The following is a 20,268-nucleotide window of genomic DNA, read 5'->3' as shown; positions in this document are numbered from 1 at the left end:
TCGGCCCCAGCGCCCTGCCCGGGGGTTATCCAGATTTGGGAGTTTGCTCCCGTGTAAGAAACGTTATTGCAGAGCTTTGACAGGTCGTGCGTGGTTGTTGAGTCCAATCCCGCATTGCCCAAGGGTTGTTGCAGCGGGTTGTCCATCCACCACAGCACGCGGACGGGTGTTGTCAATCAGAAGCGGCTCCCGAGCTTACAGGTGTCTCTTGTCCCTCCCGCAGCCCCGTGACGGCGGGGTCGGAGGGACAGGCTGTGGATCCAGGAAAACGTGAGCTTTTCTCTCTATCCCTTAATGTTCGCTCTGCCAAACTGCATTTACCCTGGACATCTTGCATTAGGGCTAATTGGGGAGACCAGGAGGCAGAAGGACTTCTCCGTCCTGGCTCGTGCAGCCCCGTTAGTGCTCTGTGCATCCCCCGCCTCCTGCGGGTGCCCCTCCGTCTGCTCCGGAGCTGGAGGACGCGGATCGCTCCCGTAATCCCCACGGAGCCCTTCCCGCTCCGGTGCCGGAGGGGGTCTCCGTGCAGAGGCTCCGTGCGGACGGGGCCGCTCTGCGTCCCCAGCGCCGCCCTCCTACCTGCTCCGGGTGACCCAGCCTCTCCGCATTGATTTGCTGTTTCTCTGCTGAGGAAGGAGAAGCCGCTTCCAACTAGGCTGCCACACTGGGAAACTAAAGCGAAACGCGGGGGTTAAAGATGCTCCGACCTTCATGGGGAAGGAGAGGAGGAGCTGGGGGAGAGCGGAACACGCAGCAGCCGCTCGAGAGCTCCTTGAACGGCTGCGCAAACGCCCCGCGCGCGGGTCCCTTCTGTGCGCAGGGAGCTCTGTTGTGTCGCTGCTTGGAGAGGGACACCCGTGTCCCTGCTTTTGGGGGAAAATGGGGCATTGGGCCAAGCGACTTGTCATCGAGCTCTTCTAACCCGCTCGCTCTGCCGGACTGTGAAGGGTCTTCCCAGATCCCATGGGGATGCGCAGGCTGTGACCTGCTCCCATGGGATCTCATGGGGGATGCGCAGGCTGTGACCTGCTCCCGTGGGACCTCATGGGGGATGCACAGGCTGTGACCTGCTCCCATGGGATCTCATGGGGGATGCACAGGCTGTGACTTGCTCCCATGGGACCTCATGGGCCTGTGAATGCAGCAGCTACACCCGCATCTCCTGGTGGGAAATGGTTTTTCTGAACGCTCCACGGCAGGACAGAGATAGAGCACCGGACTCAGACCAGTCCTCCCATGTAGCCCGATGGATAAATCATTCTGGAAGAGATCAGCTTAAAAGAAGTGTTGGGTCTGTTGTTTAGGCTCAGTCTAATGCCTGCAGAGCGGAGGGGAGCACCTGGTCTGACCCCACGCGCTGCTGCTCTGTGCTCGCGGTTCGGACACAGACCCCTCGGTGCCAAAGAGCAGCCCTGGGCGCTTCTGCCGTGGGGCAGGATCCCTGTGTGGGGAGTCCCTGTCCCGCTCAGCGCTCCGCATGGAAGAGCCCTTTGCAATGTGCCGGCAGGCCAGCAAGGGGGGTGACAAGTGTTGACACTAAGGCAGGGCTCGGGGCAAAGTCCGGGTGGAAATGCGGCTGCTGCAGCTTCCTCCTGAGCTGTCCTGGGCAGGTGACACAGCCCCGGGTGACAGCCGTGTCCTCGGCCGGGCCGCGCGGGAGGCAGGGAGGGCCCTGAAACCAAAGCCGCGCGCGGGAACCTGCCGCTGGGTCCTCCTCTCCCTGCCGGCTACTTAAGCAGCCCTTCCCGGCCGGGCTCTCGGAAGCAGCGGAGGGAGCGGGATCGCCTGGAGAAGGTGAGTCCTGTGGCTCCCGGGAGCCTCCGGAGCTTCCTTCTCTGCCCCGTCCTGGCGGCTAATGCTGCTGCTCTGGTGCTTTTCTTACTCTGCGCTGGCTTTTCTTTACAGCTAAGCCACCGTGTTTTGTGGTTAAAACAGACATTTAACGGGTGTTGGGACAACACGCAGGCAGGGAGCGTCGCGTCTCCGTGGCTCCGGGCTCGGGAGCCGGCTGCCTCTGCACAGCAGCCCCGGGTTTGCGCTGCCGAGCCGGGCGCTGGGTTCAGCTCCTCTCCCCGCGCTCTCAGCCAGATGGGCACCCTCCTAAAGGGACAAGGCTGAAATATCGGGCGTCTGGCCCACACCTGGGAAAGGTGGTTGCTGCCCCCAGCCGCTTCCTTGCGGATAGAGAGCGTCTGGAGCAAATCCGGGGCCTCCGAGTGCTCCTTTGAGGTGACTCTAGTGATTAAAGGGAGGCTGCTGCCATCCCCCCTCTGCTGCTTGACCTTGGGCAAGTTATCCCAATGATCGCTGTTAAAAGATCTCCCTTGCGACAGTCAAGGTCTAGGAGAGCGTGGAGGGAGGAAGGTTGATAACTCCCTTAGGAAAGTAATCAGCGTTTATTGTGTGTAATTGGCAGCTCATCAGCTCCGCAGCTTCCGAGCGGGTCTCTTCCGCAGCAGTGAGAGATAGAGAAGGATGCTGGAAGGATGCTGGTGTCTTTGCAAACCTCTCCTCACCCCCTTCCAGCTTCCCGCAGGGATCTGTCTCTATGTGAGGCCTTTGGCTGATGGGAAGAGGAGAAGGAAGGGGCAGAGGAGCATTCAGAAACCTTGTGTATCCCTGGTGCAGCGTTGGAGAACGCTGAGCTGTGCGGTGAGCGTGCGGGGTCCCAGCCCGTGCCGGGGGCTCCGTAACGCCGGCAGCGGGAGGGACGCGGGAGGCCAGGCGGGACCCCGAGCGGCCGCCCGCGGATGCTCCCTGGGGAGCCTTTCCCTTTCCCTTGTCATGGACACAAAGAATTTGCAGGGCGGCAGGGCTGCAAAACTGGATTTTCACCTCCCTGCTCCCGCCGGGATCACTGCTGAGCAAGAGCCGTGTCCCGTTAGCTGCCCCGGCGCGGGGGGGACGCGCGGGAGGTGACAGTGACAGTGACAGCTCCCCCAAGGGCAGGGACACCCCGCGTGTCCTGCACCCTGCTCAGCCCCTCCATCCGGCAGGGCCAGAGCTGCACACAGAGCCATGCCCAGCGGTGCCTCGTTTGAGATGTGAGGTTAAAACATGTGAATCCCTGACAATTAGGCTGCACTCTGGCTATTTTTCTCCTTTAACTGTGTCTGTTAATGTCACCTTTCTTCCTAGCCCATTCTCCCTTTCCCAGCCTTTGCAGAGACCACGTTCACAAGCTGCTTTCGGCAGAACAGCAGTTTGGTTGGCCAGATTAGGTGCAGTTTACCTTGCAGGATTTCCTTATTCTGCAGACTCCAAACAGCAGGTTCATAGCAGGTTGCTAAGAGGCATTTGCTTACTTTTACCTTAGTTGCTTAGACCCTGTCTTGATTTGGTGGCCTCTCCCTGCTGAAGGAGGTTGGAGAGAGGGAGCACCTTACAGGGCAAATAAATGACTCAGACTAATGAGCAAGGTAATTGCCGTTCGCTGTTAGACGAGGCTAAACTGGGTCAGGTTTGTTTGTGAAACTCCACGGAGGCACCATCTGTTCCCTGCGCCCCATCTCGAGGGCTGGGGACGGGTTGGGTGAAACGGCTTCCCGGGAAGCTGGGCTGGGATTCAGGCAGCAACGCGGGTCTCCGGAGGCTCCCCGTGCGAGCACAGGCTGCAGCCTCCCTCCTTGGTGGGATCTAATTGATTTCACTGGGAGACGGAGCCCGGATCCTTTCTGCAGGTTCCACCTTTGTCTCTGCTCCGCTGCCCATCTGCGGACGGGGCAGGATGGGGTTTGGAGGTCATTAGACCTCCCTTTGCCCCAGGGCAGGATTGGATTTTCCCAAACCGTTTCTGGCAGGTGTCTGTCTCACCTGTCACAAGCCCCTGGGGGGAAAAAACAGCACAAACGGAGCCAGTGCCTTTTAATCCCAGGGCTCTCCGAGGTGCCCTCTCCTCCGCCTCTGGTGTCCGCAGCTGTTGAGCCTGTTGGGAGCCGGCCCGTGTCTTTTGGGCCTGGCGATCCCTGTTTGGGGCTGGTTTGGGTCCCCTTCTGTGCACTGGAACATGCTGTTTCTAACGAGCTCGCTCTCCTTGCAGCATCTGAACGGCCGGGGCCGCGCCACCGCTAGGGCCACGTCTCACCGCAAGAGGAGGAGGAAAAGACGGTTCATTCCCAGCTGCTGGAAATGGGAGGCCCATCGGACCAGGGAGAGAAGCCGCAGGCTCCGCCGGCCGCCGCGGGGCCGTCCCCGCGGGCGCAGTGACCGCGTCGCGCGCGGGCAGCATGGCGCAGCGGGCCCGGCTCCGCGCGCTCCTCCAGCACCGCCGGGCCCAGCTGCTGCTCGTCAACTCGCTGACGTTCGGCCTCGAGGTGTGCCTGGCCGCCGGGATCACCTACGTGCCGCCGCTGCTGCTGGAAGCGGGAGTGGAGGAGAAGTTCATGACCATGGTGCTGGGTAGGCAGCTCGTTCTCCCGTGCGAGCGGGAAGGCGGCACCGCGATGCCGGTGTCCTGCCTGCGTCCGTCCCCTTGACGCCCCTCTGTCTCCGTTCCAGGGATCGGCCCTGTCCTCGGCCTCGTTTTCGTCCCCGTCATCGGCTCCGCCAGCGACCACTGGCACGGCAGCTACGGGCGGCGGCGGCCGTTCATCTGGGCGCTGTGCCTGGGCGTCCTGCTGAGCCTCTTCGTCATCCCGCACGCCGGCAGCCTCGCCGGCCTCGTGGCCCTCGACGCGCGCCCGCTGGAGATCGCCTTCCTCATCCTGGGCATCGGCTTGCTGGATTTCTGCGGCCAGGTCTGCTTCACGCCGCTGGAAGCGCTGCTCTCCGACCTCTTCCAGGAGCCGGCCGAGTGCCGCCAGGCCTTCTCCATGTACGCCTTCATGATCAGCCTGGGCGGCTGCATCGGCTACCTGCTCCCCGCCATCGACTGGGACGGCAGCTTCCTCGCGCCGTACCTGGGCGGGCAGGAGAGCTGCCTCTTCAGCCTCCTGGCCATCATCTTCCTCGGCTGCGTGCTGGCCACGCTCTTCGTGGCCGAGGAGGCGGCCGCCCACGCGGAGGCCGCGGCCGGCCCGGCGCTGAAGGACGCCGTCCCCAAGGCGTCGTGCGGCGCGTGCTGCTCGTGCCCGGCGCCCCGCGGCCTGCTGCAGGCCCGGCACGCGCTGCAGGCGCTCGGGAACCTGTGCGCGATGGTGCCGCGGCTGCACAGCCTCTGCTGCCGCATCCCCAAGGTCATCCGGCGCCTCTTCGTGGCCGAGCTCTGCAGCTGGATGGCCCTCATGACCTTCATGCTTTTCTACACGGACTTTGTCGGGGAAGGGCTTTACCACGGCGTCCCCAGGGCCAAGCCGGGCACGGATGCCAGGCGCCACTACGATGAAGGTAAGTTCTGAAGCTTCAGAACTTGTCCCCAAGGACTGGAGCATTTAGTACCTGCTGCGCAGCCCTTCGTTGCCTCTTGCAGATCCATGTCTCGTTCCCAGAGGTGCTTTCCTGGCCCTCCTCCCCTCGCCGTATATCTTGCCCTCCGAGTTTTCCACTCGCTGCCTGCAGGACACTGCCTCTTTGTGCTGGGTGCCTGTTTAACCAGAGGGAGCTTAATTATTATTTAACACTTGCGGTGTAGAAGCTCGGGCAGGTCAGGACCTCATTGTGCTAGCAGCCATAGAAACCTGCGCTGAGCAATGATCCGTGCTCCAAAGAGTTAATGGCTTTAATTCCCTGAAATCTGATAAATCTTTGCAAAGGGTAAGGTCCGGATTGCTACCGGATACTGTAGTCACTTAGTCGACGTTGTGTATTTTCCCATTGGCTTAAGTGTAATTCCTTGTTCTTTTTGTTCCGCTGCTGGTTTTGGCATCAGGTAGCACATCCTGGTTCATGAGCAGGTGACAGATCCTGGGTCTTAAGAGTGAGCAGGTGAGTACAGGGACTTGCAAAGACAAGAATGGCACCTGGTTTCCTAACTCTCCTCGCCTCGGCAGTTAGCCTGGAGTATCTAGGAGCGTGTGTAGGAAGAGCTCCCTGCCAGGGCAGGTGGGAGATATAAACTGGCTGGTGCAGGAGATGCACGAGGTGATGCTGCCTGGGACTGCACCACATTGTGCATGGCCTGGGCTGGACACCGCAGGGGAGGAAATGCCACCCAAGGGTGTCTGCGTGACCGACCAGTCCCTCTCGCCACCTCTGCAGGTGTCCGCATGGGCAGTCTGGGCCTCTTCCTGCAGTGCGTCACGTCCATCTTCTTCTCGACAATCATGGACTGGCTGGTGAAGCAGTTTGGGACGCGGGCCGTCTACCTGGCCAGCGTGGCCTTCTTCCCCGTGGCCGCCCTCGTCATGTGCCTCTCCCGCAGCGTCGCCGTCGTCACCGTCTCGGCAGCTCTCACGGGCTTCACCTTCTCGGCCCTCCAGATCCTGCCCTACACGCTGGCATCCCTGTACCACCACGAGAAGCAGGTAGGAGCGTGGGGCACACGCTGGCATCCCTGTATCCCCAGGAGAAGCAGGTAGGAGCGTGGGGCACACGCTGGCATCCCTGTATCCCAACAAGAAGCAGGTAGGAGCGTGGGGCACACGCTGGCATCCCTGTATCCCCACAAGAAGCAGGTAGGAGCGTGGGGCACACGCTGGCATCCCTGTATCCCAACAAGAAGCAGGTAGGAGCGTGGGGCACACGCTGGCATCCCTGTATCCCCACGAGAAGCAGGTAGGAGCGTGGGACACACGCTGGCATCCCTGTATCCCAACAAGAAGCAGGTAGGAGTGTGGGGCACACGCTGGCATCCCTGTATCCCCACAAGAGGCAGGCAGGAGCGTGGGGCACACACTGCCTCTTGATTCCAGGCTGTCTTCTCTGAAAATTCATCTGAACTCCATTAGTATGAGACAGAGGAGAAAATAGGGTTTAGAACCTCCCTCCCTAGGCATTCCCTGCTCACCCCAAGCATGGGATTTTATAGTTTTGAGTAGCAGGGGGTGGGTAAGATCAGCGAAGGTTGGTGTGTCCTCCCTGCTCTGCAGGCTATTAGGGAAACTGGTGCAGGCTGGTTAGAGATTCCCATGCATTTTCTGCAACCAAGTCACTTCTGCAGTGCGATTAACCTCAGGTGTTTTGAAAAAAATCATCAGTATTCAGCCTTTAGAACTCCTGCTTTCAAATTCTTGTCCTTAATATGAAGATCAGTAAAATGAAACCTGACATTCTTCCTATTCCCCTAGCTCTAAGGAAAACAAATATTGTGAAACTTTTTACACCAACAGGAAAGCTGGCAACCCTGTCTCACAGATGTTATCTTGTGGAGAAGTCCTAGGAGGTTCCTGAGTTGCACACTGGATTAATAGGAGTTTCTCTTGTGCAGCAAATGCAAAATTAATTTGTGGTTTGAGAGCAGCTCTTTCATCCCCATGGCAGGCGGTTCACTGTGCAGTGAAATAAGTAGGAGCTTTTACCACAGGCATCCAGATGTTCACGTTGAACAAATACTTCTGACCAACCCATCCCAATTTACACCAGGCATCCTGTCAAAATAGGGGTGTGAGAGCGCGTTCTGCTTTGCAAAAACTACAGTTTGGCAGGGATCTCCCATGGATGTAATACGAACAGAATGAAAACCAAACCCCACAGGCTGGGAATGTGAAGGCCACAGGGCCGAGCGTTTGCCAGAGGTTTGACAGGGAGCTCTCAGTACAATGAGACGGGGTAGAGCTGGGTTTGGTTTTGTTGCCCCAGCTTTAAAGTTCCTCCTTCCCTTACGAACTACTTTCCAGCAGGCTGCAGTGAGACCCCACAAGAAGCGATCCCTAAAGTGCCTTTTGTAGCAACTTCTGCATCTTCTCTATTTTCTTCCTATTTTCTCTTACGGTGGAATTCTGTCACAGTTCTCGTTTGCTTCCCCTTGTTCCTGCTTCCTCTCTTCCTCCTCTTTCTCTCTTTTTCCCTTTTTCCGTTTGAAACGCTCCTCCCGAAGTGAGTCAGCCGAAGGGGCTCCCAAGGCGGCTGTTGTTCCCCCCGGTGCGGGATCGCTCCGAAAGCTCCGGCCGCCGCAGCTGGAGCTCCCTGCGTGCGCAGGCCGCGTAAGTCGCCCCCTTCTCCCGCGGCCCTCCCGTCTCCGCATGGCTCCTCCGGGAACCGGATTGCTCTGCATCCCATCGGGAACAGGCAGCCTGGCTCCCGCCGCACACATCTCCTGCCCTGACCCAGCACATTCAAAGCCCAGAATATTTTGCTCTTCCATGCGCAGCATCCCACCCGCTCTCGCCGTGCTCGCTGCGATCCACCCCACGTCCTCATTCCTCACCTCCCTCCTCCTTTCCCCCAGGTGTTTTTGCATAAGTATAAAAGCAAAGAGGAGGAAGACACAGCTCAGCAGGACAAGATGGTCTTCCCTAAGGGCCTCCTCTCCAGCCAGAAGCTGCCCTACCAGAACGGACACCCCGGTGGCATCTTCTCCTCCTCTTCCTCCCCGCCTGCTGCGGCTGCCAGCTCGGCTCTGTGCGGGGGCTCCCCGTGCGACGTCTCGCTCATGATGATCGTGGGGGACCCGGACTCTGTCTCCCCCGGCCGAGGCATCTGCCTGGACCTGGCCATTTTGGACAGCGCTTTTCTCCTCTCTCAGGTCGTCCCGTCCCTTGTCATGGGCTCCATCGTGCAGTTCACGCAGTCCGTGACCGCCTACATGGCGTCGGCCGCCGCCTTCGGCCTCGTGGCCATTTACTTCGCAACCAAAGTTGTCTTTGACAAGAGCGACGTGGCCAAGTGCTCGGTGTGACGGGGGGCACGGGGGTCCCTGCTGCGTGTGCCGGCCCCGCGTGGGCAGCCCAAGGGCTCTCCTGGGGCCGGGGCAGCAGGGCTGATCTCAGGTGTACACAGGAGGCCGCGGGGCTTTGCGCTTCGGCCACCGGTGTCTTCACACGGTGCCTTTTGCAACGGAAAGCACTGCACAGGCAGCACCAAAGGGCATTGCGGGGGTGCGAGGAAGGAAATAGACTTTTCCTTTAAAAACGGGTCATGTTTCTGTGTAATTCTACCTAACATGAGCAGGAGAAACGGTGGTAAGGGAACAAGGGGTCCTTGGCTATCCTGTTTTCCTTGTATCCTTCCCCTGCCTGTTTTTACTCAACTTCTTGAGTAATGCTTCTGCAAATGGGACATTGGGAGGAGATTTGCTGGGAAAAAGGAGGGATGGCTGAGATTCAACCTGTGAGCTAAGGGGGGTGCATATACGTACACCGTGCTCCAGGCCTTCCCCATCTTTGTTCTGGCTGGTAGAAACCAGTTTAGGAGAAAAGTTACATTCTTGTTTCAGAAAAACAATCAACGTTTCATTAGGACCAATTCCAAAAGGTGACTTATCCTTTACCTTCATACCGGGATTCATCAGATGGAAAGGACTTTTTTACTTTTTTTTTTAAACCGTTTTTTCTTTCCCCACGTAGTTCCGCTTCCCTGGGCTCACAACTGCAGCGTTCTTCACATTTGAAGCGATCCAAACTCTGCTACCAATGAGTAGAGCAAGGCAGGAGACGGGTTCCAAGGGTGCAGGAGAAGCTTCCCTGGGAGACAACAGTCCTTCACTTGGCTGCTCCAAACAAAGTGTTTGTGACTAATAGGCCTTAATGTGCTCTGGAGGTGTGTGGGCAGCTGAGGCTCTGCTGAAGGGCAAAACGTTGCTATTTTTGCAAGGCCGGGTCAGGCTGTTTCTTGGCATGGAAGCAGGGTAACTCCCCTGCTGTCTGCACACAGATCCTGAGAGGGCTTCTCCTAGGTTTTTTCAGCATCTCCTTCCCGTAAAGAGTGGCTGTTTTTGTTTTATTTCCTCCCAAATTATATGCCTACCGGCCTCCCTTCCCCACAGCAAGGTTTGCATGCTGAAATGCAGCTGTTTTGGGAATGGATGTGGCGGCTGCTTAACCAGCTGTGGAAATGGTTTTTCTTTGGCCCATCCTACCTTGGTCTTATCCACTTTACACTTTATGAGGAGCTTTTTAGGCAAAATGTCACTGAGGAAGGTGGGGTATTTTTTGCATGAGTGCTTCCACAGAGAAGGACTTTCTAACTTTCCTCCTATCTGAGTGTTGAGGAAACGTTTTTTTTTTTTTTTGCTGTATTAGAACATGGGGAGCCTTCACACATGGAGGCGCTTGATGCTTTTGAGAATTCAGCCAATCTTTTAAGGAGCTAGAGCACCTCCATGGCAAACTTCTGGTGTATGGGTTTGCTGATAAAGTCCTTGAACGCTTCCTTACGAGCATCCAGGTGACCCTTGAGGAAGCAGAGGGCTGGAGGATGAAACAACTGTGTTTTATAATGTCCTTTAGTTTGGACTGTGAGAGAACAAGACGCTGCAGTTCCTGGTCCGTAGCCTCTATCTCTTTGAGAGGACACAGTTTTAACCGTGCCAGGTTCCCGCTCCGCGCGCTCGGGTGCTGCAGGATTTGGGATCCCTGCTCTCGCATGTGCCCTTGGGTGGCCGCTCGAGCATCCCTGTTCTCCCGTCCTGGGCTGGGCACAGGTGGGTGTCACAGGCGAGGACAGGCCGGGCTTGTCCAGTTTGCTCCTAATCCAGGAGCATTCACTCCATTTCTGTTTGGGAAAAAACATGGAACTGCTCAACTCCCCCAGCAGCCGCCCTCGCTCTGCTCCCCCTCGTCCCGCTTTGGCCTCACCCCTGACCCGACTGCTAACGGAGCTCGTTTTCCAGCTGGGGAGACGTGATCCAGAACTGGAGGCTCCTCATCCCTGGCTCCTCGCGCTGCGGCTCTGTCCCCGTAGCCGGCTCAAGGGGAGCCCCTTGGTTACTCACCATGGGGCTGTCTGATTGCTGGGCACCCCCGGCCCTGGCACCCGACTTCCCAGCCCTGCCGCTGGGTTGAAACCCAGCAAATTCGGTAATTGCTCCTTCCCTCCTCACCCTGCTATTACACCCGGAGGAGCTCCGGGCCGCCTGCCAGCTGCGAGCGCAGTGGGCAGATGGGTCCGGGAAGGAGCGTGTGCCAGGAGCCAGCCCTGTCGTTCCAGCCCGGTCCCCGGGGGACGTCAGGCCCACGCATTTTGGGCGGTTTGCCGCAGGAAAGTGGCTGTTTGCGGCAGCAGAGGGATTGTGCAGCCTGCCGAGCGCGGGCAGATCCGACACGGTGACCCCGGCCGCGTTCCGGTCCTTCCGTCTCCGCTGGCACGATGCCCCGGGCGCCGTGTCGCCCACCAGCCCTTCTCTGTGCCCGGCCGCTGCGGAGGTGTTTTCCAGAGCGCGGCTTGGGAAGCTGCCTTCTCCAGAGCTTGTCCTCCCTGGCTGACCCCAGTGCTCCTCTGTTCCTAGCACGGGGCACGCGATCGCTCCGGTAACGGTGCCGCACCGGCCACATCCCGCTCACACGTGGGAACACGGGAATGGCTCATACTGCAGTGCTGCTGTCGGGACCAGCTCTGCAGAAGAGGCTACCGAAAGCTTTTGTGTTTTCAGAACTGCTGCCAGCTGCTCCCAAGCCGCTGCCTGTCCCACTGTGCAGGGATGGGGAGCGGGAGAGCAGGGGGGAGCCGGCCCCGAACGGGAGCCTTTCCTTGGGAATCCCTGGCTAGGGAAGGATGCGCTGACACCGTTTCCATTTGCAGTGGGGCCACGTGCTGTCCGCGAGATGCTCGTGGTTTTACTGAATCCACGGAGCCCCTGTTCTGTGTCCTGCGCGCGGCGCTGGATTTCTGTGGAAAAGCGGGGAAAAAAAAAGAGGTTGGGAAGCGGGAGGGCCCCGTGCGCCCCCGCGCGGCCGCCAGGGGGCGCCGCGAGCGCGGCCGGGGGGCCCGGGCAGCCCCGGGGAACCGGGACCGCCGAGCGGGTGCGGGAGACGGGCCGGGACTCGCTGCGGTGCCGCTCTGGCCTGGGCATCGCACCCGGGGCGCTCGGTGCTTGGGCATCACACGCAGGGCTCTCGGTGCTTGGGCATCGTACCCAGGGTGCCCGGTGCTTGGGCATCGCACCCAGGGCTCCTGGTGCTTGGGTATTGCACCCAGGGTGCCCGGTGCTTGAGCATCGCACCCAGGCCTCTCAGTGCTTGGGCACTGCAGACAGGGCACCTGGTGCTTGGGCATCGCACCCACGACACTTGGTGCTTGGGTATCACACCCAGGGCTCTCAGTGCTTGGGCATTGCAGACAGGGCGCCTGGTGCTTGGGCATCGCACCCACGGCTCTCAGTGCTTGGGCATCGCACCCACGACACTTGGTGCTTGGGTATTGCACCCAGGTCTCTCAGTCCTTGATCATCGCTCCCAGGGCTCCCGGTGCTTGGATATCGCACTCAGGGCACCTGGTGCTTGGGCATCACTCCTAGGGCTCTCAGTGCTTGGATATCGCACTCAGGGTGCTCGGTGCTTGGATATCGCACCCAGGGCACTCGGTGCTTGGGTATCCCACCTGTGGTGCTTGATGCTGCCCAAGCACAGGAGGAACCGCTGCCCCTCGTCACCCCCCGTCATTCTGCAGCCTGGCACAAGGCGATGCCATCTGCATTTGAATCTTGCAGCGTCGCCGTGTGTTTGCACCCAAGGCTTTTCAAGAGCGGCACCTTTCTCTCCTTGCAATGGATCTCCACGTTATCAACACCCTCGTGGAGGTGGGAAAGTTGCGACCTGGGCTAAGTGGCACCCAGGGAGACACCAGCCATCACCAAAATAGCCACGAGCCCTCTCCAAACGACCACGTACCAGCCTGGCCCACAAACACTGCTTTGGGGGACAGTTGTTCCACGCTGGCCTCAGCTTGTCCCTGGCTGGGTCACAGCACAGGCTGTTCCTTTGTCACCTCTGTTATGAGATGTGCTACAGGCACCTTAAATACCTATTTGGGTGTCGTTGGCCCCGAAAGGTTGTGCGGGACTGGGTTCTGCACCGGCAGCGCCGATGTCGCTCGCTGCTCGGAAGAGGCTGCGGGTGCTTTTTGTGTCCATGACGTTTGGTGCCTGGAGAGGAAAACTGGAGCTCAGCTCCTGCTTCTTGCCTGGCCTTGGGCAAACTACTTTATTTCCACGTGCTTAATCTGCAGATCTGCTGATCTCCTAGAATAACTGAGGGCTCTTAGAGATCTGAAAAGTTATAGGAAAAGAAATGCCGAGTGTTGCTGGAAAAGGGGGCTGGCCTTGCCTTGCAATGCGCTTCAGCAAGGGCTGACGTTTGGATTCTGCTTTCTTGCAGTAGATTCTCTTGACCCGTTGGGATTACAGTCCTGGTGATGTGAATTTTGCAAAAATGCCTTGGATTGACGAGGCACTGACAGGTCAATCCAGTTTCTGCCAAGTCCGTTAGTAACAGAGCACCCCACAGGGCTACCTGTTTCCCATCCCGCTGCCTTCTTTTCTTTCATCTCCATTCCCTGCATTAACCCTGCTTCTTAATCAGTCCTGTGGCACTTCCCTGCATTTCGTGTGCTTTGTTCTTCCCCTCCTGGTGCCGTGTCCCTGTCCTGGGGCCCGGATGCTCGGAGCTGCCTTTGGCAAGAAGGATTAATCATCCTCAGGTCCCGTTAGCACCTTTCATCCCAATGCGCATCCCAAGGAAAGCCGGCCCTGGCATTCACTTGCTGCACAGTTTGCCCAGACGGTGCTTGTGGCTTCTGTCCTGGGTAGTGTCTTGGGTTTCGCTGCTGCCTCTTCCAGGCTGCTCTTCCTTTGCCACCAGCACTTGGTGACAAAGGACAGTGGCAGTGTGACATTGCAGTGCACATTCCACCTCTCCCTGCAGTAGATGTCCGTAGGCATCGGATCCTCCTCCAGTACCAGCCTGTCCTGCCAACCTGCAGATGCCCGAGGAGCCCAGGGATGTCCCTTTGCACGGGACGCAGCGTGGCCTTGGCCAGTGGGACATCGCAGCACACGTTGCTCAGCGCAGCACGTGCTGAAAGGGCATCCAGAGAAACGCAAGAGCAACCAGCAAAGTCCTGGTGCTGCTGTGGAGAACATCGGTGCGGACAACGCGGCGTCCTCGGGAGAGCTGCCTGCGCCCTCCGCAGCGAGCGGGGCGGCTCGGGTCCCCTCCGTGCTTGCTGGTTAATCCAAGGCCAGCTCCTTGCTGCTGTGCCAAGTTCCAAAGCTTCTGCAAACAGCTGGGAGGGAATTAGGAGCTTGTCCAAACACAGAGCAAGTGCCGGGAAGCGGAGCGGGGTGGTGGTGCCCTTTGCAAAGCCGGGCACCGTGCCCATCCTGCGGGGCTTTGCCAGCCTGTCTCAAGCTGGTGTTTAGTCCTGTGGGCTCTTTTCAACTCCCTTGAGCTTGTGGAGCTCTTCCAGGGCAGGTCGTCTTCATGCACTTGGCTCCGGCAGCCCTTGAGCTGGTTCTGGTGAGGAGCGTTGGGGTGTACCTGAAAAAGGACAGGAACATGGGCTGAACTCTGTTCCCTTCTGTGCAGAGAACATCCGCACGGCAGAAGTGGTTGTTCTTGGATCACTGGAGCCCTTGTTACGTGCTCCTGTGGTCGCAGCACAGGACATGGTGGTCCAGAGAGAAGGCTCTGCATCCCCTTGTGCCTTTGTTCCCTATAAACAGCAGCCGTTTCTCCAAAGTGGAAACTCCAGCGTGCGGCCCCGATGTTTCCACAAAGGAGAGATGTTGCTAAAAGCTGCCTTGGGCCTGGGATTCTTTACTCTGCAAACAAGCAGCGCAGCAGCTGCACGAAGCCTGGCTGGCCGCTGGACTCGGCCTCATCCGGCTGCGGGAGCTGCAGCGCGCGCTCCGGCGCATGGATCTGTTACATTCCCAAGGAGCCGGTGTGATTCCTGGAGGACACCTGCGTGGCCTTCCGAATCCCCGGGCGGAGAGCGGCTTTTCCAGCAGCCGGAGCCGCACTGCTCGCCCTCGCATCCGAGCTTCCCCCAAAGGCCTGGGAGGGCTGGCGGACGGAGCCCAAGCGCCTCCATCCTCAGCTCCGAGAGAGCCTTTTTTTGCCTGGCTTTTGTTTTGGTGGATTTTTCCCTGCCTGGGAATTCACTTCACAGGCTCCTTCCTCGAGGGCTCTCCTTGGAGGCCGCGCGCCAACGTGACTCATGCCCGTCCCGTGCTTTTATCCGTCTCCCTTTGCTCTTCTCCCTCGCTCCCGCCTCTCCCTGCTCCTCCAGGACCTGCCCCGTCCTGCCGCCCTCCGCGTGCCGCCGCGGGCGCCCGGGAAGGCTCCGGTTTCCGTGCGGAGCAGCGGGATGCCCTGCGCCTCCGTGGCGGATCGAGGCCCTTCCCGGCTCTCCGGCGGCTCCCGTGCGCTCCGTGGGAGCTGCGGGAGCGCTGGCCGAGGGGCCCTGCAGCTTCCCGGCTCTGTTTGGCCTTTCCTTTTGCGCAGACCGCAAAGGGAGGGGAGGGATTTTTATAAAATAAAACACCCTAGATATGTATCTCTTGCACAACGCGTCTTACAGTCTCACCTGCTTCCCTCTGGGGACTCTGGCAGGTTTCTTGGAGGCTCCGTAATTACCTCCCCTTTGCTCCAGTGAGGCTGTAGCTCCACAGCAGAAACTGCTTTAGGGAGCTACAAACGAGATCCCCGGGGATAAGGAGGAAGAGAGGGGACTCTTCGGCCTCCTTCCTACAAAAACACCCCCGCGGTGCCAAGAGGGATGTGCAGCTCCCGTGTCACCGGGGCTGCCGGGACTCTGTCCCACACGGTGCCGTTTAGCCCCGTGCCGGCCTCGGTTCTGGTTCAGAGCAAGGAGGAGCCGCCTGCCTTGTGCTCCCAGGGAAAAGGCTGCGCGTTGCTAAGCAGGGCTGTTTTTATGGAGCTAAACACGAGCAGACAGGAGCTGCAGCAGGGCGGCACGTGGGAGAGCACAGAGAGGAGCTCGCACCGTGTGTCTAAATTTGCAGCCGTGGCTCTGGGTGCAGCAGAGCTGCAGCATCGCGGGCAGCGGCCACCCGGGCAGATGCATTTGATTTAGGGGATGTGTTTTATGGAAAACCCATCTCTGCGTTGGCTTGTAGCTCTTTGAGATTTTGGGAAAGTGGCCAACGTTTTCGGAGCAGAGAGAGGCAGCGCGGTGCCTTGCGACACGGAGCGGGTGGAGGAAAAGGTTCCTGGAGGTATCGGCAAGGCTTGAGCCCTCGTGGAGCCCTGTGGTCCTTTTAGGGCCCAGGGGAAAGGGACCAGAGCCCCTTGTGGGGTTGCGTTTTGCATGAGGAGCTCGCACGGAGCCATCGCTGGGGATTAAAGCTCCAACCTTCCCCTTGGCAGGGAGGCTCGGGAGGACGAGCGTTGCCTTGCAGGAAGACTCCGAAGCGTTTGCCCTCCCTTGGTCACTTCCTCTGCAGAGTTTGGCTATTCCAACCCAATTTTGGGTGCCCGTTTTTTAGCTTGGATCATTTGGGGGGCTTTTTCTCCTAGGAGCTGCTCTCCACTTCTCTCCACAGCACCTTGTGGGGCCGGGTTTTGCCCAGGCCGTGCTGCGGGAGGGGATGCCCAGCGGACGTGGGAAGTTTGGGCCGTCTCGGGGCTCGTTGCGATGCTCAGGATGCACCCTGGGGGAGCAGGACTGCAGGAAGCCCCATGGGAGAGAGCCCTGGGCAGATGGTACCTCGTCAGTAGTGTCTCCTTTTGCTATTTGATCCAGGAACTTGGCAGGGCTAAAAGGAAAGGTTTATCTTTCCCTTGTTCCAGGAAAATCCACACAGATTAAGCCTGTTTTATTTTTTTTTCTTCTTCTTTTTGGCTTAGAAAGCGCATGGTGGGAGGGGGGAATCAGATACGGAGCTTGACATCTGCAGATCTCTGCTGGCTTCGGGCTGTGAGTTACGCTGGTCCCAACTCCGGCCGCTGCGGAGAGCAGGTCACAGCCCAGGCTGCTCCTTGGCCTCCCGTTTCCAGCCTGGGGTCACGAGCGGGCTCCAAAATGCAGCTCCAGGCGTTGCTCAGGCGTTCACGACAGCTCCCTGCTTCATCCCATTAACACCAGCTACGACCAGGGGAAGAGCCGGGCAGGTCCTGGGTGTGGGAACATCCCCAGGGGATCGGAATGCCAGCAGGGAACATATGGAGATAGCGGGAACTGGTCTGGCAGCGTTGTGTCATTAACAGCTCTGGGGCACAGCTCTAGGGCCCGACTTCCATAGGCACCTAAACCAGCTCCAGGCTTATCTGGGTCAGGGCAGAATTAGCTCTTTGGGGAAAATCAGGCTTTTCCCTGCTATATCCGCTGCCTAGCTGCAGAAAATCAGGCTTTTCCCTGCTATATCCGCTGCCTAGCTGCATGGTAAAGCTGGCACGTAACCAGCTACTTCTGTGTTGTTTTAGATGGTCTCCTGGGTGTAACTCTGGATATTCACAGCTGTTGTGTGATCTGGGCCGTGCACGTCTTGACCAGCAAAGCACAGGCTGAGCGAAGAAAACGGGGAGAACTGAAAAGCCAGAGGGCAAAACGGCTTCCGAGAAGGACGAAGCTGCCCGTAGCTGGGGATGAATGAGGAGGAGGAGGGAGCTGATCTTCTCCTCCATCCTCTTCGAGGTGCTGCTTCTAGATCCGGTCCCTTCCGCGAAGGCAGCTGATCCTTATGGGCAAGGGGTCCAGCAGCCCCTTTGGAGCCACGGGGAGACAACATTCCCGCAGGAGCAGGTGCCGCCGCATCCCCGGATGCGGAGCGGGAAGGAGCGGGGCCGGAGGCCGCTCGGAACGCGGTGACAGCAGCATTTCCTGCTGTGCAACGTGTCGGCTTGGCGACTAGCACCATCTAGGCCTCGTTGGCAAAGTAGCACTCGGGCCCTTCCCGTCGGAGCCGTTTCTGCATGGAAGCGGTGCCGGGATGGACCTTGGCGCTGCGGGATCGATGCTGCCCGCATCGCTGTCACACACATCCCCCGACCGCCCCCATGCATCTCTGTCACCTCCCCATGTCCCTGCCCACCCTCCATGCATCCCTGTCACCTCCCCGTGTCCCTGTCACCTCCCCGTGTCCCTGTCACCTCCCCGTGTCCCTGTCACCCCCATGGACACGGTGAGGCTGCAGCACGAGGCGCTGGCACAGCAAGCATCCATGCTATTATATGCTACGCTTCCCAAGAGCACCTCTCTTGGGAGAGAAATCCATGGATTTCCTCACTGTGAAACTTCAAAAACGAAAGCCTTGCTTGGTCTAAAGGTTAACGTAGCAGCTCACAAATGAGGCACCTCTAACGGATGCAATGAGGCTTCGTTAGTGTCTGATTAGCTGTTGCATAATTTGCTGGCTTCATGATGCCTCTGCTTCCCCCTTTCCTCCCTTAACTATCTCAACCAAAGCTCACGTGGCTGTAAACTCAGCCCGTACAACAAGATTCTCTTTCTGATAAGTCAGTGCCTTTGAAAATCTTTGCACTTCTCTTACCAAGTTTTCTCGTGCTTTCCTAGAACAGTTTGTTACATGTCACTTTGTGACTCTGTCCTTGCCTCGGAACTTGCAGCCATCTGGACAAAACCACTTCCAGGAGTCTCAGTCTGATTAACCCTTCCCTGCAATCCCGGTGGAAATGGAACCACTTGATTTCCCTTTTCTGTTGCCTGCTGCTTTTTAGAGGGTCTTTGCCCAGGAGGCTTTCCCAAACCCTGCTGTGTTGCCGCCTCACTTTATTCCATCACTTTGGCCTGTTTTTATTTTCACCCCTTCTCATGCTAAGGTAGCATCAGAAAGTGGCAAACTGATTTGCAGATTGGTTTGCAAACCCGTGATACAGAAAGCAGAACAAAGTGAGTTGCCTAAAGTGGGGAATTTGTTATTGCTGTAAAACAAAAGCAAATTGGGACATTTCACACACAGACATTGCTCTGACCAGGCCCTATTCCTGCACATCCAAATGGCCGGGAGGAGCGAACAGGCCGGGCAGTTTTGCGTGTTTTGATATGCTCCAAAAAAGGTGTTTCCCGCTTTTCCTCCTCGCCTCTCCGCGCTTGACCTTCCCTTTTGGCTCAGTGTGTGTTAATGGAAAAGATGGAGGCAGAAGTTTCCTACCTTCTGAAAAGTGCCTTGCGGAGCGGGTTGGGACCCCGCTTCAGCTTCAACCACGTGGCTGCCGCGATCGTTATCGGGATGAAACGCGGCCCGCGAGCAGCGCGGTGCAGACGTGCGCGAGGCGGATGCTGCTGCAGCAGAAATTGCCCTTTCTGATCTCGGAACCGCTCACTTTCTGGCAGAGCATCACGGCAAAAGCTCTCGGGGCTCTCAGAAAGCAGCCGGTTTCAGGAGAACTTCCCGCACGGGGTGTCCAGGCGCTCGTCCCTTCCCAAGCACGCACATTTAGTACCGTTTGGGTGCAGACACGCAGATTTTGGAGCACCTCCTGTGTGCCACCCTACTGGAAAGGCCCTGTGGAGAAGGGACTTTATTTTCCTCTTTGCTTTTTGTTTCGATGTGGGAGAAAATGAATGCTCTGAACAACAGGAAGATGCTGAACGAAGCACAGGATGAAAAGATAGTGAAGGAAGAGTGCGGGGGAAAGGGTTGACCAAAAACTGGCGGTTTGTGGCTGCAAAGCGGCTCGGCTGTGCTGTATCCCGGGCACCTGCAGGATCCCGTGTACCTGAGGAGGCTGCTGTTAACGGCCGGGTAAAAGGGCCCCCCGAGCACCAAATCTGCAAATCCAGGGCTCCCTCCCTGCGGCTTCCCAAGTGGATGTGCCTGACCCCGCGGGAGCGCTCCTGGAGCTGGTGACAGATGCTTTCCATGGGAGAAAGGAAAGGAAAACACCCCGTGCTGTCACTTCAAAGGGGCTTTAATTATTTTGAGAGACTGATTAGTGAGTTGGTGCTTCTGGGGGGGCCTTTCCTTTTGTGGGTTTTTCTTTTTTTCTATTTTCTTTTTCTCTTTTTTCTTTTTCTTTCTCTTTTCCTTTCTTTTCCTTCCTTTCTTTTCCTTTCCTTTCCTTCCTTTCTTTTCCCCTCTACCCCTTTAACCTTTTTGGAAAGAGTGGATGTGAATGGAAGAAAACGGAAATCATTCTTTTAATTCTATTTAAAAACGGGTTGACTATTATAAATAAACATTGGCTTGGTGAAAGCTTCTTTCCCTTGGGCTGCCCTGAAAGCCCTCCCTGCAATGCGGTTGTGCCGGGATACCCTGCCCCATGTTTCTTTCCTGGGCTTGCATCTCCCACTTGATCCCTCTGTGACTTTTGCAGGCAAATCTGGGGAATGTTGGTGGGATTTTGGGTTTGGCAACTAGGAAAATCCCATCGCTGTGGAGATGAAGGTATTTCCCATTCTCCCCCATTCTGGGATGGAGGCCTTGTCCCTGCTCTTGCCCCGTTTTCCCTCCTTATGTTTGTCCTGTGATTTTTGGGAATAAACTCGCTCCTTTTCCCCCTGTTTAGGGGTGCTTTTCTCCTTCCTTTTCCC

At 57.9% G+C, this 20,268-nt stretch overlaps 1 protein-coding gene across 1 annotated transcript; it reads left to right on the top strand.

The window, feature by feature from the left end:
- Positions 1 to 4,226: 4,226 nt before the first annotated feature.
- On the top strand, positions 4,227 to 8,713 carry SLC45A3 (solute carrier family 45 member 3). The gene is made up of 4 exons (XM_088526936.1): positions 4,227 to 4,398; positions 4,498 to 5,325; positions 6,136 to 6,401; positions 8,264 to 8,713. Exons 1-4 carry the CDS (start codon positions 4,227 to 4,229, stop codon positions 8,711 to 8,713), a joined length of 1,716 nt encoding a protein of 571 aa, XP_088383062.1.
- The last annotated feature ends 11,555 nt before the right edge of the window (positions 8,714 to 20,268 follow it).

The sequence above is a fragment of the Tinamus guttatus genome, unplaced genomic scaffold (genome assembly GCF_059628265.1).
Source record: "Tinamus guttatus ecotype Peru unplaced genomic scaffold, ASM5962826v1 Tinamus_guttatus_pri_ptg000259l, whole genome shotgun sequence".
Classification (NCBI taxonomy): Eukaryota; Metazoa; Chordata; class Aves; order Tinamiformes; family Tinamidae; genus Tinamus; species Tinamus guttatus.
Note: the sequence above shows the minus strand (reverse complement) of the source record. Positions and strands in the feature narration are given on the sequence as shown.